The sequence below is a fragment of the Corvus hawaiiensis genome, chromosome 31, assembly GCF_020740725.1.
Source record: "Corvus hawaiiensis isolate bCorHaw1 chromosome 31, bCorHaw1.pri.cur, whole genome shotgun sequence".
NCBI lineage: Eukaryota > Metazoa > Chordata > Aves > Passeriformes > Corvidae > Corvus > Corvus hawaiiensis.
This window is the reverse complement of record NC_063243.1, coordinates 1,941,720-1,954,626: the sequence shown is the minus strand read 5'-3', so window position 1 is coordinate 1,954,626 and position 12,907 is coordinate 1,941,720. Positions and strand designations below refer to the sequence as shown.

At 54.6% G+C, this 12,907-nt stretch overlaps 1 protein-coding gene across 1 annotated transcript; it reads right to left on the bottom strand.

Moving 5' to 3' along the window:
• Positions 1-4,548: 4,548 nt before the first annotated feature.
• Positions 4,549-8,905, bottom strand: LOC125318735 (zinc finger protein 239-like). The gene is made up of 3 exons (XM_048289671.1): positions 8,846-8,905; positions 7,609-7,707; positions 4,549-5,232 (listed from the first exon to the last, which is right to left on the bottom strand). The coding sequence occupies exons 1-3, from the start codon at positions 8,903-8,905 to the stop codon at positions 4,549-4,551; spliced, it is 843 nt and encodes a 280-aa protein (XP_048145628.1).
• Positions 8,906-12,907: the final 4,002 nt, after the last annotated feature.

Here is a 12,907-nt window from a genome sequence, read left to right as displayed (position 1 = left end):
CTCAAATTCTTGCTGCTGAGGACCTATCTTAATTTTTATCAAGGGCTCCTGATGTTTCCGTGCCCGCAGCAAATAGAGCCCCTGACCCCTCTAATCTTCTTTAAACATCCTCTCATCCTTCAGCCTTTTTCTGCAGTTTCTCTTAAAGTGCCCTCTATTTCCACAATAAAAACACACATTTACATCCTTTTTCTCTACTCGCGTGTCCCCTCCCCCACTTCTCTGGGGCATTTGACGCGGTCTGCGAGGAGGGGGAGGATCGTTTCCTCTTGTCTCCCTAACTGCCACCACCATCATTTTTATTTGTTTCCTGTGATTCTCTTCATCCCTTCTAACATACACTTTTTGTGCTTCTCTCAACAATTCATCTAAACCTCTATCTTGCCAATTTTCTAGTTTTTCCAGCTTTTTCCTGATATCTTTCCATGATTTAGCCACAAACTGTGTCTTTAACAATGCCTGTCCTAGTTGTGTTTCGGGGTCTAAACCCGAGTACATCTGCAGATTCTTTCTCAGGCGCTCTAACTACTCTGTGGGTGTCTCTTCCTTCTTTTGTCTTTCATTGAATGCTTTGTTAATATTCTGCCCTCTAGGCACTGCTTCTCTAATTCCTTGTATTATAATTATTCTCAGATCCTGCATGTGACCTCGGTCTGCCTGCTGCTGGTGATTCCAATTGGGATCCTGCAGAGGCCACTTAGTATCTGCTAAAGGTCCTTGCGCATGTTGTGCGTCCCATATTCGCATTCCTGCCCTCCTAATCATATTCTTTTCCTCGGCCGTAAAAAGAATATTTAATATGGCCTGTAACTCACCCCAAGTGTATATACTGGGCCCCAAAAACTGGTCTAACCTTTCTGCCACCCCCAGTGGATCTTCCAGGAGGTTCCCCATCTCCTTCTTGAATTCCCGTACATCATTAGAACTAAGGGGTATTGAGATGAATCCTATTGCGGGTTGAGGACCCGGGCCTCCCATGGGCATTTCCCTTAATGGGTATAAGTTATGTTGTCTGGCCCGGCCCCTAGTCATAGGTCCTTGTTCTTCCTCTTGGGGCTCGGGGTTACCTCCCACCCCCTGGGGCTCCCTTAGAGGCGCATTTGGGGGTTGGGGATCCTGAGGGAGTACATAGGGGGGAGGGATCAAAGGGATGTCTTCTTCCTTATCTTTCTTTCGCTTTCCTTCCTTAAGGGGAAACAGGAGCACAACATCCTCAGGTGTTGCTGCCCAAACGCTAGCATAATTACTCTCTTCCTGACTAAAAGGAGTTTTTGTATTCACCCAGGTGTTAAGTTTCTGCTTTACCCATCCTTCAGATGATCCAAACATAGGCCAGAAAACACCCTGGGAAATTTCCTTCCCGTCCCATATTTCTATACAATAATGAATCATTTTAGCTTTATCCTTACCCCCTGTGCTAGGGTAATGTCTCCAATTATCTAACATAAACCCCAGTGGGCTATCTCTATGCACCGGGGGAAGTTTTATGGGTACGGAGGGCTTGCTTTTCCCCTGTCCCATCTTCTGGAGTGCCCTCAAGCGCGTCTGTGGTGCAGATTCACTCGCTTCCCCTGGTTCGTGGCTCACGCCCTGGCGGGCAATGAGAACCGCACTACTGAGGGTCCACACTCGCTTGGAGAATCCGAGCTGCCGGTTCCCCTCTCATGCACACACTCGCAGCACTCCAGGATACCCGACCCAGACCGAACAGATCCTTCTGCACAGATACTCAAGCGTCCTGCGTCTTCGTCCGGACCTTTGTGCACAAAATTTACAGGGTCTGCCAGCTTCCTTTGCCTAATGCCTTGAATTTAGGTTCGTTGGTGCAACCGAGGTAGGGATCGGGACCACCAGGGCCGCCGACAGATCGGCGGGGTGCCTCCCCAGTAGAGCCGTTACCCCGCCGTACAAGTTGCATCCGAGTCACAGCACCAATTTGTAATAAATTCCGAGACTCAATCTGCTAATTACAATTTTATTTATTAGCACCAAGCAAGCAAGGCAAAAGCAATTACAGCGCTGGGCGGCAGGGGAGTCTCCGCTCCACCAACTGCTGCACCTTTCGCCAGTTCCAGTTCCTTCTTATACAGTCTCTTTTCCGGTTAATGTGTCTTTTTCATGGCATTCTGCACATGTGTGACTTGTTGCTAGGGGGTCTTTCTTTCCTCCTGGTGGTCGCAGAATGAAGGTTAGTAGTCATCCTCCGGTGTCTTTTGGTTGACCTCTCCTTGTATGGTCATTATGCTCAAGGTCCTGGAACTAAAAGCTGATTAAGCAAGTACAGATAGGGATTAGGCAAGCACATATTTGTCTCTGGCTCTTATCTAGGTATAGGCAGCTGGTTTCCTGCTACTTGATATTTAGTGAACAAAGCATCCTGTATCCTTCACAGGTTTTGGGGTTTTTTTGTGAAAGGAAGTCTCTAAAAGCCTCTCAATACTTCTATATAGCCTGGCATAGGCACTTTTCATAATTTTCCTGGGCCACGGGTGAACTTTTCATCCCGCCATGTACTCCAAATGGATCAAAGAGACAAACAGTTTGTGATATTACAGTTTCTTACCACGGCCTGCAGGAAGGTTTTTCAGCTACGCGCGAGAATCGCGGCACCGCCCTCTTTTCTCCCGTCGCCATTTCCAGCTCCGTCCCACAGGACTCGCTTTCTCTTCTCTCTGACTCCGAAGCCGCCACGTTGAAGAGTGTTCTTGTTCGGGCTTTATGGTGGAGAAAGCCTCGCTCCCTTTGTGCTGCTGGCTGCGTGGTGTCCTCTTCAGTTCAGCGCGGAGTGTGCTGGCTGCAGACAGGAGGCTCCGCCGGCTCCCGCTGGCTCCGCCGGCTCCGCGTGGAGAGGAGAGGGACCCGCCGGTCCCAGGGAGCCGCGCCGGATGGGTTTAGCTGTGAGCAGTCCATGGCTGGCTTTAGCTGCCTGCGGCTCTGGGACAGTTCCCCCCCAGCAGTGACACAGGCTCTGTGCCGCGGCGTTGGGAAAGGAGGGGGTGCAGGGGCCCTGGCCCGGCGGGGCCCGGAGGCTCCAAGGCCGCCCCACCTTTGGCAGGAGAGCTGGAATAAAAGGAATTCCCACCTTTCCGTGTGGTCTAAATATGGAAATTGTGAGAAGCATCATTAAGCTAAAAGACTGTCCATCAACTCAGGGTCAACCCACCACATCACCTCTAAACCAACCCCGCTACCAAAACGAGGCTGTGCAAGCCCAGTAGAGCCCCAAAACTGGGGACCCAGGTATCCAGGAGCTCAGCTGCACCCCAAAATGGGGATGGAGATGTCCAGGGGCTCAGCTGTGCCCAAAAACGAGGCCCCAGCTGAGGGTGTTCCCTGCTTGGCTGAGCGCTGCCTGAGGGCTGGGGCTGCAGTAAGGGGGGACACCCTCCTCCAGAGGGGATGTCCTGAAAACGGGGGACCCCCACAAGCCCCTCACAACCCCCGGGGCTGAGCTGGCCCTGCCTGGATGCCGGGAGACACCAAAACTGCTCTGTCCCTGCCCTCTGCTACTGCACAGGGACAGTGATTTACCAAAATATGAATATCGATCGAATATCGATATCCACCTGAGACGGACAAAAACTGTCTAACAGTTTAAAGTTCGAAAGTGCATGTTTTATTTGGCACCAGGCACTGCGTGGGATGGCTCCCTAAGACACAGGCCCCAGTACAAGCAAACATGATACCTTTTATTTCCAAATATTATGAATATCCAAAATACAAATGTATATTCATAACACTAACACCTCCCATTCTCTGCTTCATATGGAAATGAGCTTAAATCTCATTAACCATGCATAGTGTGTGATCTGAATTGAGTCGGTGGTCTTGAATTGGATCAGTGGTCCCAAAGAAAATGAAGTAACATCTTCCTCATTTTGACCTTTTTGCTTCTCTGAGTTTTAACAATTCTAATTACTTTAGTGACCTGTAAGTTTCCTCTTGCATGCCTTTTGGATGGGCTCCTACAAAGGGAGGAAATTGGTAATTGTCTTTATTCTATACACCAACTTATCAATGTTTCTGCTCCTTATTCTAAGCACAGCTAAACAAACATGCAAATGACAGATCATCAGTTATTTGGTAATCAGTTACTAACACCTAAAACTCTATTTCAAGTCCAGCTCGCCTAACTATTTTGATTAACCCTCACTGGGCCCAAGCCTACAACTGAAATCCCAAGCCTATGACTAAAATCTTTGTTTCCTCTAAATCTATGTTTCAACAGGAAACACAAGGAAAGGCCCAGGAGCTGAGAGAAGGAGCGGGAGAGATCCCACCCCGAGCACCGGCACAGGCACAACAGACCCAGCCTGGGCACAGAGATGGAATTTATTACCAAGCAAATCCCAGCAGCACAAGGAGAAGGCAAAGAAATCTCTCCAACACCTTCCCCCCACCCAGCGGGGTTCACTCGGAACGGGGGTCACCAGGGCTCTGCCCAACGGGGGTCACTGGGGATCATCCAACGCCGATCCTCCCACGGGGGATGGAGCTGGAGCAGCGCACGAAGCTCTTCCCGCACTCGGGGCACTCGCAGGGCTTCCCTTAGCGGTGCCTCTGTTGGTGTTGGGTCAAGGCAGAGCTCTGTGAGAAGCTCTTCCCACACTGGGGACACTCGTAGGGCCTCTCCCCGGTGTGGATGCGCCAGTGGATGATGAGGTGGGCGTTCCGTTTGAAGCCCTTCCTGCACTTGGGGCAGCGGAAGGGCCTCTCATCCGTATGAATGTGCTGATGCACGAGGAGGTGGGAGCTCCTGTGAAACCTCTTCCCACACTCAGAACACTCATAGGGCCTCTCCCCAGTGTGGGTGCGCTGGTGTACCCTCAGGTCAGAGCTCCGGCTGAAGCTCTTCCAACAATCCAAGCACTCATAGGGCCGTTCCCCGGTGTGGACCATCCGGTGCTGGATCAGGTGGGAGCTGCTGGCAAAGCCCTTCCCACATTCCCCACACTCATAGGGCCTCTCCCCAGTGTGGATCCTCTGGTGCTGGATCAGGTTGGAGCTCCGGCTGAAGCCCTTCCCACATTCCCCACACTCATAGGGCCTCTCCCCAGTGTGGATCCTCTGGTGCTGGATCAGGCTGGAGCTCCGGCTGAAGCTCTTCCCACACTCCCCACATTCGTAGGGCCTCTCCCCGGTGTGGATGCGCTGATGGTTTCTCAGGCTGGAGCTCTGGCTCAAGCTCATCCCACATTCCAAGCACTTGTGAAGCTTCTCCCCGCCCTGAGGCTTCTCCCCCAGCTCCAAGCTCCCCCTGGATCTCCGGCCGCCTTCCCGGCACAGGGGGGCTCTTTCCCCCTTGGATCTCTCTGGGCTGCGTTTGCAGCCCCTCCTCGTGCGGCATCTCCGGGGCTTTTCCTCCTCCTCCATCCAGCCACGCCTTGGGAATGACAAATCCTGGATTGGGGAAAAACCAAGGGGTGAGCGCCTTGGGCTGGGGATTCCTCCTGCCCAGGTCCAACATCAGGCATCTTGTGTCCATAAAAACCTCCGAAACACCAAGATTCAGACCAAAACGCTCCCAGACATCAAGACACAGACCCAAAACTCCCAAAACATCAAGATTCAGACAAAACATCCTCCAAAATATAAAGATTCAGCCCCCACAAACAAACCAAAGCACCAACATGGAGCCCAAGAAACCTCAGAAACACCAAGATTCACCCACGGGAAAATCATGGATCCCCCTCACTGATCACCTGCTGGATGGGGGGGGCAACGCTCCTGGGGCTGGGGGGAGGCTGCAGATACAGCGAGTGCTGGAACCTTGCGGTGCCTCCTCTTCCTGCTCCTCCTCCTCCTCCTGTGTCCCTACTCTTCCTCACACTCCTCTTCCTCACACTACTCCTTCTCCTGCTGAATCCCACCTGCTGCTCCCACGTGCATCCTTTCACCATTCTGGTCTCCAGCCCTGCTCCTCCAGCCTTTCTCCTCCTCCCCCCAGGCCCAGCACCCACCCCTGGCTCGCTCTGCCCCCCAGAGCTCTCGCATCCCACAGCACCAGCAGGGATGCAGCTGCGGCAGCTCGGGCTGCGGCAGCGCTGGGCTCTCGGCCGCTCCTGCCCGCACTCGGCCCCCGCCGCAGCCACTTCTGCCAGCACAGCACGGGCCGGCCCGGCCTTGGCGCTCCCCCCCTCCCACCTCCCCAAATTCCCCTCGCGGGGGGCGCCAAGGCCGGGCCACACGGGGGCTCCAGCTGGGGAGCGCCGGGCGCTGCGGCTCTGCCTGGCAACTGCTGACTCACCAGCGCCGCGCCTTCTGATTGGCTGAGCGCTGCCTGAGGGCCGCGCCTGCACCAAGGGGGGACACCCTGCTCCAGGGGGGATGGCCCGAAAACCGGGCACCCCCAGCCAAGGAACAACAGCAACGCCTCCCTACAAACACATGCTCTCAATCTGCTCGGACACAGCCACACCGACTTGGACACAAGCAAGTGACACCACAAACCATCAGCTCCACAAAATGGTACTGATTGACACACACTGCTGCTCAGCCAAGCTCCTGCTCAATTCCTCAACTTCCAGAACAACAACAAAGCCTGAACACAACCATAGACGTCGTTTCCTATACAAAAGGAGAGAATGTTGAGGCAGTTTGCACATTCTCCCAGAGGTAATTAAGGACATGGACACCCAGCAGGGGTAAAAAGGGAAGTCGAGAAGGGGTCTCAGCAACAGGGGACGGATGGTGTTGGTGTGCTGGGAAAGGATTGGTTGAAGGGAGTGTGCAGGAATATGGTTAAGGCAAACAGCAGCAGGAGGAATCTATGTGGTAAGAAAGGAAAAGGAAGATGGAAAAGAGGAGGAAGAGAAAAAAGTGAGGACTGGGATGCTTTTCAGCACCATCTTATCCTCAGAATTTGCCAGCTGATCCAGATCTTTTGTATCCCCGCGTTCCAGGACTGGGAAACAAAAAGGTTCAGGATTTCAGGGGGTTTCTCTGTGGTGGGGAGCAGCAGGACAGGGCAGCACGGGCTGGGGGCCTGTGGGGAGCTGCGGGGCCGGGCCGGGGCTGTGGGGCAGCCGGGGCTCAGCGCCGGGCACTGCCTGACCCCAACACCCCCCGGGCAGGGCCGGCACTGGCCCCCGGCCCCCAGGAGGCTGCGGGATGTGGAAGGATCAGGATTTCCTTTCATCGATCTTGTTTGGGTCACTGGAGAAACGAATGATTGTGCAGAAAGCTCAGCAGCTGTCAGAGGATGAGCACCCACAGGCACTGAGGGGGCTGCAGGAGAGGCACAAGAAGCCCCTGCAGCACTTGGCCAGAAAGGCTCAGCAGGGGAATGCAAGAAGGGATGAGCAAAAGGCCAAGGTGAAGGCAAAGGCCATGGCAGAGTTTCTACAGCCCCCCAGGGATGAACCGCAGGGCCCAAGGGGGCCCCAGCACCCAGGGGACGGCGGCGGCCACAAGCACCTGGCACAGGCATTGCCCTCCTCGGCACGGCAGAGCCCACCCAAACAGCCCCTGCCAAGGAATCAGGGCTCCAGCTGCAGGCCACAAGGACACTGCAAGCACAGACAGCAGCACCCTCAGCACCAGCAAGTCCACCCCTGACGGACATGGATTGTCAGGGCTCTCAGAGCTCCCAGCACACCAGAGACCCACCGCACCAGAGCCCTTGAGAACATTCAGGGCGCCTCTGGATTGGGACGAGGCCGCTCCTGATGGACACAGGGGCCTCTCGATCCACTCTGAATCTGAGACCTAAGGGGGGAAATTGTCAAGAAGTTCTTTCATCATTCAGGCAATAACTGGGAAAGATGAGCAGGGGTGTTTTATTCAACCACTATCAGTAGCTGTGGGAGATGGGTTTGAAACCCATCAATTTCTGTTTGTTCCTAATTGTGATTGTAATTTACTGGGAAGGGATTTGGTGGCTGAAATGGGAATGCAAATTCATATTGTCAAAGGAGATACAGAGGCTAATGCTGCTGTACCTTGGTGTCAAATGTCTGCCAAGGCCTCTGCTGAAGGGAACCCAGAAATGTGGGCAGCCCCAGGGAAATAGGGAAAATTAGATATGGAGCCTCTCCAAATTCCTTTGAAGCATCCAGGACAAGTGGTGTCTAAAAGCAATACCCTGTTCCAAGGGAGGCAAGGAAGGGGTTACAGCCTCTTACTGAGTCCCTGCTAAAGGCAGCGCTTCTGGAGCCAGGCATCTCTCCCTACAACACTCCTCTCCTGCCAGCCAAGAAACCCCATCATGGACACCAGAAGGAAAGCACAAGTTTCAAGGCTTCAAAAGCAGATTAACTGAGCCTCCTGCCCTGGCCCTCCCAGAAAATAGACTCAGACAGGGGAACTCATTTTACAGGAAAGATCCTTCAGGCCGTTCTGGCTGCTTTAGGAACACAGTGGCACCTCCAAATGCCCTGGCAACCCCAGAGCTCAGGTCGGGTAGAAAGAATGAATGGGGAATTAAAGAAACACCTTCTGAAGCTGCTGAGAGAAACCAAGATGCCACGGGTACGGCTGCTGCCATTGGCTTTGGCAAGAAGAAGAGCCAGACCCAGGGCAGATATTCAATTACCTCCCCTGGAATTGAGGTTTTCAATTCCTCACCCTGGGAATTCTCGACCTACTGGGGGGTGGAGATCAGGGATGTGTGTTTCAAGCAGTCTGTGGCCACAATCCTGTCTCTTGTGAAATCTCTTCCACAGGAAGCTCGGCTGGCACAGACCCTGCCTTGGCACTTTGCTGCCCACAACATCCAACCAGGACATCGGGTCCTGCCTGAGGAGCGCAAAGAAGCACCACTGGTGGCCGAGGGCGTGGCCCATTCCAAGTGTCCCCGAGCACAGAAACAGCCGCCAGCACAGCTGAACACGGGGGGACCCCTCACCCTCGCCTCAAGCTCTCTGAAGCCCCGCGGATTTGCACTCCCCGGCTGCAGGAGGACCATGCGAGGCCGCCACTGACCCTGCACAGAAGGGGCCGCAGCAGCAGCCAGGGCTCCACAGCGGGGGAAGCCCCGGGGGCTGCCCACAGATCCTCTGCTGAAATAGTCTGGCTGGGCACCTCCTCTGGCATCTCCAGGCACTGGGGGCCAATCCTCGCTGGCACCGGGCGACCTTCAGAGCTTTCTGTGCCTGCACTCGCCACAGCTGCTGCGCGAGACAGCGGGAGAATTCCACTCTGGCTCTCAGTTACACTCACACTCTGGGCTGGGCGGGATTCGATTGATGGAAAATATACCAAGTTCAGAATTGCTTTAAAATTTTATTTCGCTACTCAGGCTTGCTTTGCCTCTGCCTTGGGGAAAGGAATTTGAAAGTGTTTGTTAAGGGATGTTACACCACTCAGCAGAGATGAGCTTAACATCTCAACAGACTGGGAACAGCCCAAAAGATACCCAAAAGATAACGACCATCAACAAAGCATCAACGCCCATCAGCAAACATCAAGGAACAGCTACCCCAGACACTGCCCCCGGCACAGCTGGAGACTCCTGCTCTGGAAAAGGCTGAGAAGGAAATCAAGGAGTGTGCACCTAATTAACATCAGAGGCCAAGCAATCCGGGGCCAATAGGAAACCAAATACTAAGAACTACTCAACTTGGAACCAATGAACATTAAACCGACGGATTTCTATGGGTTTAGACTGCTTAAAGTTGAGGAAAAATCTGGTACAACTCGTGTGCCATGGAATGATTTTCTCTGCATACCTGGGCTCTGTGTGCATGAAATGATTTCTGTTGCACATCCTGGCCAGAATAAAGTAATGCCTTGACCCTTAACACTAAAAAGGTCACTGGAGAGTTTCTGTTCTTCCCACAGTTTCAGTGACAAAGTTACAGCATTAGAATGTTTTTTTTCATAATCCTACTGTGACATTGTCAGCTGGGTTTGGGGCAGGGGTGTGAGAATCAATTTTTAGTCCGAGGAGAAGAACCAAAAATCTTTATTGGTTTGGATTTTTTTGTGTATGTGTGTGCGTGGCTGTTAGTGATGGCAGAATTTTAGAATGGGTTTTTCGAGGTTCACATTTAGGTTGCGTTTTGCAAAACTGGAAGAGCTTTAAAGGTGACCCTTTAACTCATAAACAGTTAATGAAACACCATTTTAAAAAAGGGGGGGGGAAAAAAAGGGAGCGGAGGGGGGAGGGGCACATGCACCTCCTGGGATGGCTGCCCTGCAAGAGAAGCTTCCTTCCAGGCAGCCAGCAGAGGAGCTTTAGAAATGCAAATTAACTCTGCTGCGGGAAGTGTGCACAATGTCCCAGGCTCTCCTTGCCTGCCACAGGAATTGGGCTGATTCCCTCTGCCCCTCACCCCAAGCTCTGCCTCCCTGCACTGACGGAATTTGCATCGCTAAAGGCAGAGCCCACACTGAGCATCTCTGACTCTGCAACAGAAATCCCTGAAGCTGCAAAGGAAAACAGCAAACGGAGAATGTTGGGAGAACTTCACTCACAAAAGCGGGGGGGAATCATCCCTCTCCCCACTCCAACATCTGCTGGCACTCTCTGTGTTATACAGGGTGGGTTTGACCACTGGGCTGCTTTTGCTGACACAAGGTCAGCGAAATCACTTGGGAATCCAAGGATGTGATGATTTAATCAGAGAAAAGCGGTCAATTGATGCATCCCTGGCATTTTTGGGAGCGCCCAAAAATGGGGACAAGATGAACGGCCACCAGAACAAATCCTACAACACCATGGAGCAGCCCCTGGGAACCCGAACAAATTCATACCAGGTGCCAGAGAACCCACTGATCATTTCAATGCATCATTAGATTACAAGCTGTCCTCCAAATCATAACCAAGCACACAGCTCCAGCTCCTGACCTTCTCACCCACCAATCCACTCCCATGAGCAACGCCACATTTCACCCTGGGATGGCATCAGATTCTCTTCCAGCAGAAGGACCAGCAGGTTGTGGAAAATTAAATGACTCAAACTGCTCTTGGCAGAGATGGCAAAGTGGTGAAACAGAGAACAAAGGAAATAAAACTTCACAGAGCCATGAATATCGGATGTTCTACAAAGTGGGGGGGCACATTAAGGGGCACATGCAGCAGGCGGATCGGGAAGTCTGTACCTTCCAAGGACCTCAGCCACTGCGGAAAGGGACACGGAGATGCGGCCGGGCAAATCGGCATAAAAAGGAGGCTGCGTCCTCCAACACTTGGACAGACCCCACGGGAAATGCCCCGTGGCCTCTCCCTTTGTCCACGAATAAAGTTACTTTTACACGACTCCTCCGGCTCCTCTGGGGACACAAACCTCTGGCCACGGGAACTTTCCCGCACACTGCCGGCCACGGGGCAGCCACCTCTGTCCTACCCACAGCAGCCGGGACGAGCCAGCGCTGCTCCGGCACCGGCTCCTGCCGAGGCAGCAGCGGGAAGGAGACCGCGGGCAGCCGCTCCCGCAGCGCCCTCACGCCAGGGCGAACACGGCGCCCACACGGCACAACGAACCCGCCACAGCCCCCTGCCACCCCCTCCGCCCGCAGCCAGCCCCGAGCCCCGCCAGAACCGAGCGCGGCTCCCACCTGCGCTGGGGCCGCCTCCGAGCTCCGCCGCCGCCTCACCGGGCTCCGGCCGCCGCCGCCGCTCCCGGGCCCGCACAGACGCTCCGCCAATGGCGCCTCTGCTGCGCCACGGCCGCCCTGCCGGCGGCTCCGGGCCCGGGCTGCTCCCCGCTCCGACCAATCAGCGCGCCAGAACCACGACTGACGGCAGCACCGCCCAATCGGAGCGAGGGGCGGGCTCTGCACACGGCCCAACCCCGCCCCGCGCTCCCAGCGCCCCCCGGGCTGCGTGAGGGGAAAGCCGCAGCTGAGGAGCAGCCCTGGAACGGGCCCGGCCCGAGCCGCCATTCAGCTGAGAAGAGAAACAAAGCTCTCCGCTGCTCCCGGCCCGACCTGCCCAGCCCTGCGTGTCGGGTGCCTCCGGCTCCTTGGGAAGCCCTGCAGCCTCGCTACTGCCGCCCCTAATTCGGAGCATCAGTGCATGGCTTTGATTTCCCGCAAGAAAGGGAAAACCGCCCCAAACCCCTTTGGCTGAGTGCACGAGGGGAGAGATTTGTGGCAGAAAACTCCCAAAGTCGTTTATGCCCAGCTTGGGAAGAACAGCCCAAACCAAGCGGATGTCCCACAAACGGGGGACCCCCACAAGCCCCTCCCAACCCCCGGGGCTGGGCTGGCCCTGCCTGGATGCCGGGAGACACCAAAACCGCTCTGTCCCTGCCCTCTGCTACTGCACAGGGACAGGAAATACAAGGAAAGGCCCAGGAGCTGAGAGAAGGAGCGGGAGAGATCCCGCCCCGAGCACCGGCACGGGCACAACAGAGCCAGCCTGGGCATAGGGAGGGAATTTATTACCAACCAAATCCCAGCAGCACAAGGAGAAGGCAAAGAAATCTCTCCAACACCTTCCCCCCACCCAGCGGGGATCACCCGGAACGGGGGTCACCAGGGCTCTGCCCAATGGGGGTCACTGGGGATCATCCAACGCCGATCCTCCTCTTTTGGAGGATGCATATTCCTGAGTACAGCCGGATTGTGAGTCCTCTTTACCTGGTTACCCACAAGAAGAGCAATTTCCTTTGGGGCCCTGAACAGCAACAAGCTTTTGCCCAAATCAAGCAGGAAATCGCCCACGCCGTAGCCCTTGGCCCAGTCAGGACAGGACCAGAGGTGAAGAACGTGCTCTACTCTGCAGCCGGGAGCAATGGTCTGTCCTGGAGCCTCTGGCAGAAGGTGCCTGATGAGACTCGAGGTCGACCACTGGGATTCTGGAGTTGAAGCTACAGAGGTCTGATGCCAACTACACCCCAACAGAGAAGGAAATCTTGGCAGCCTATGAAGGAATCCAAGCTGCCTCTGAGGTAATCCGCACTGAAGCACAACTCCTCCTGGCACCCCGACTACCGGTGCTGGGGTGGATGTTCAAAGCAAA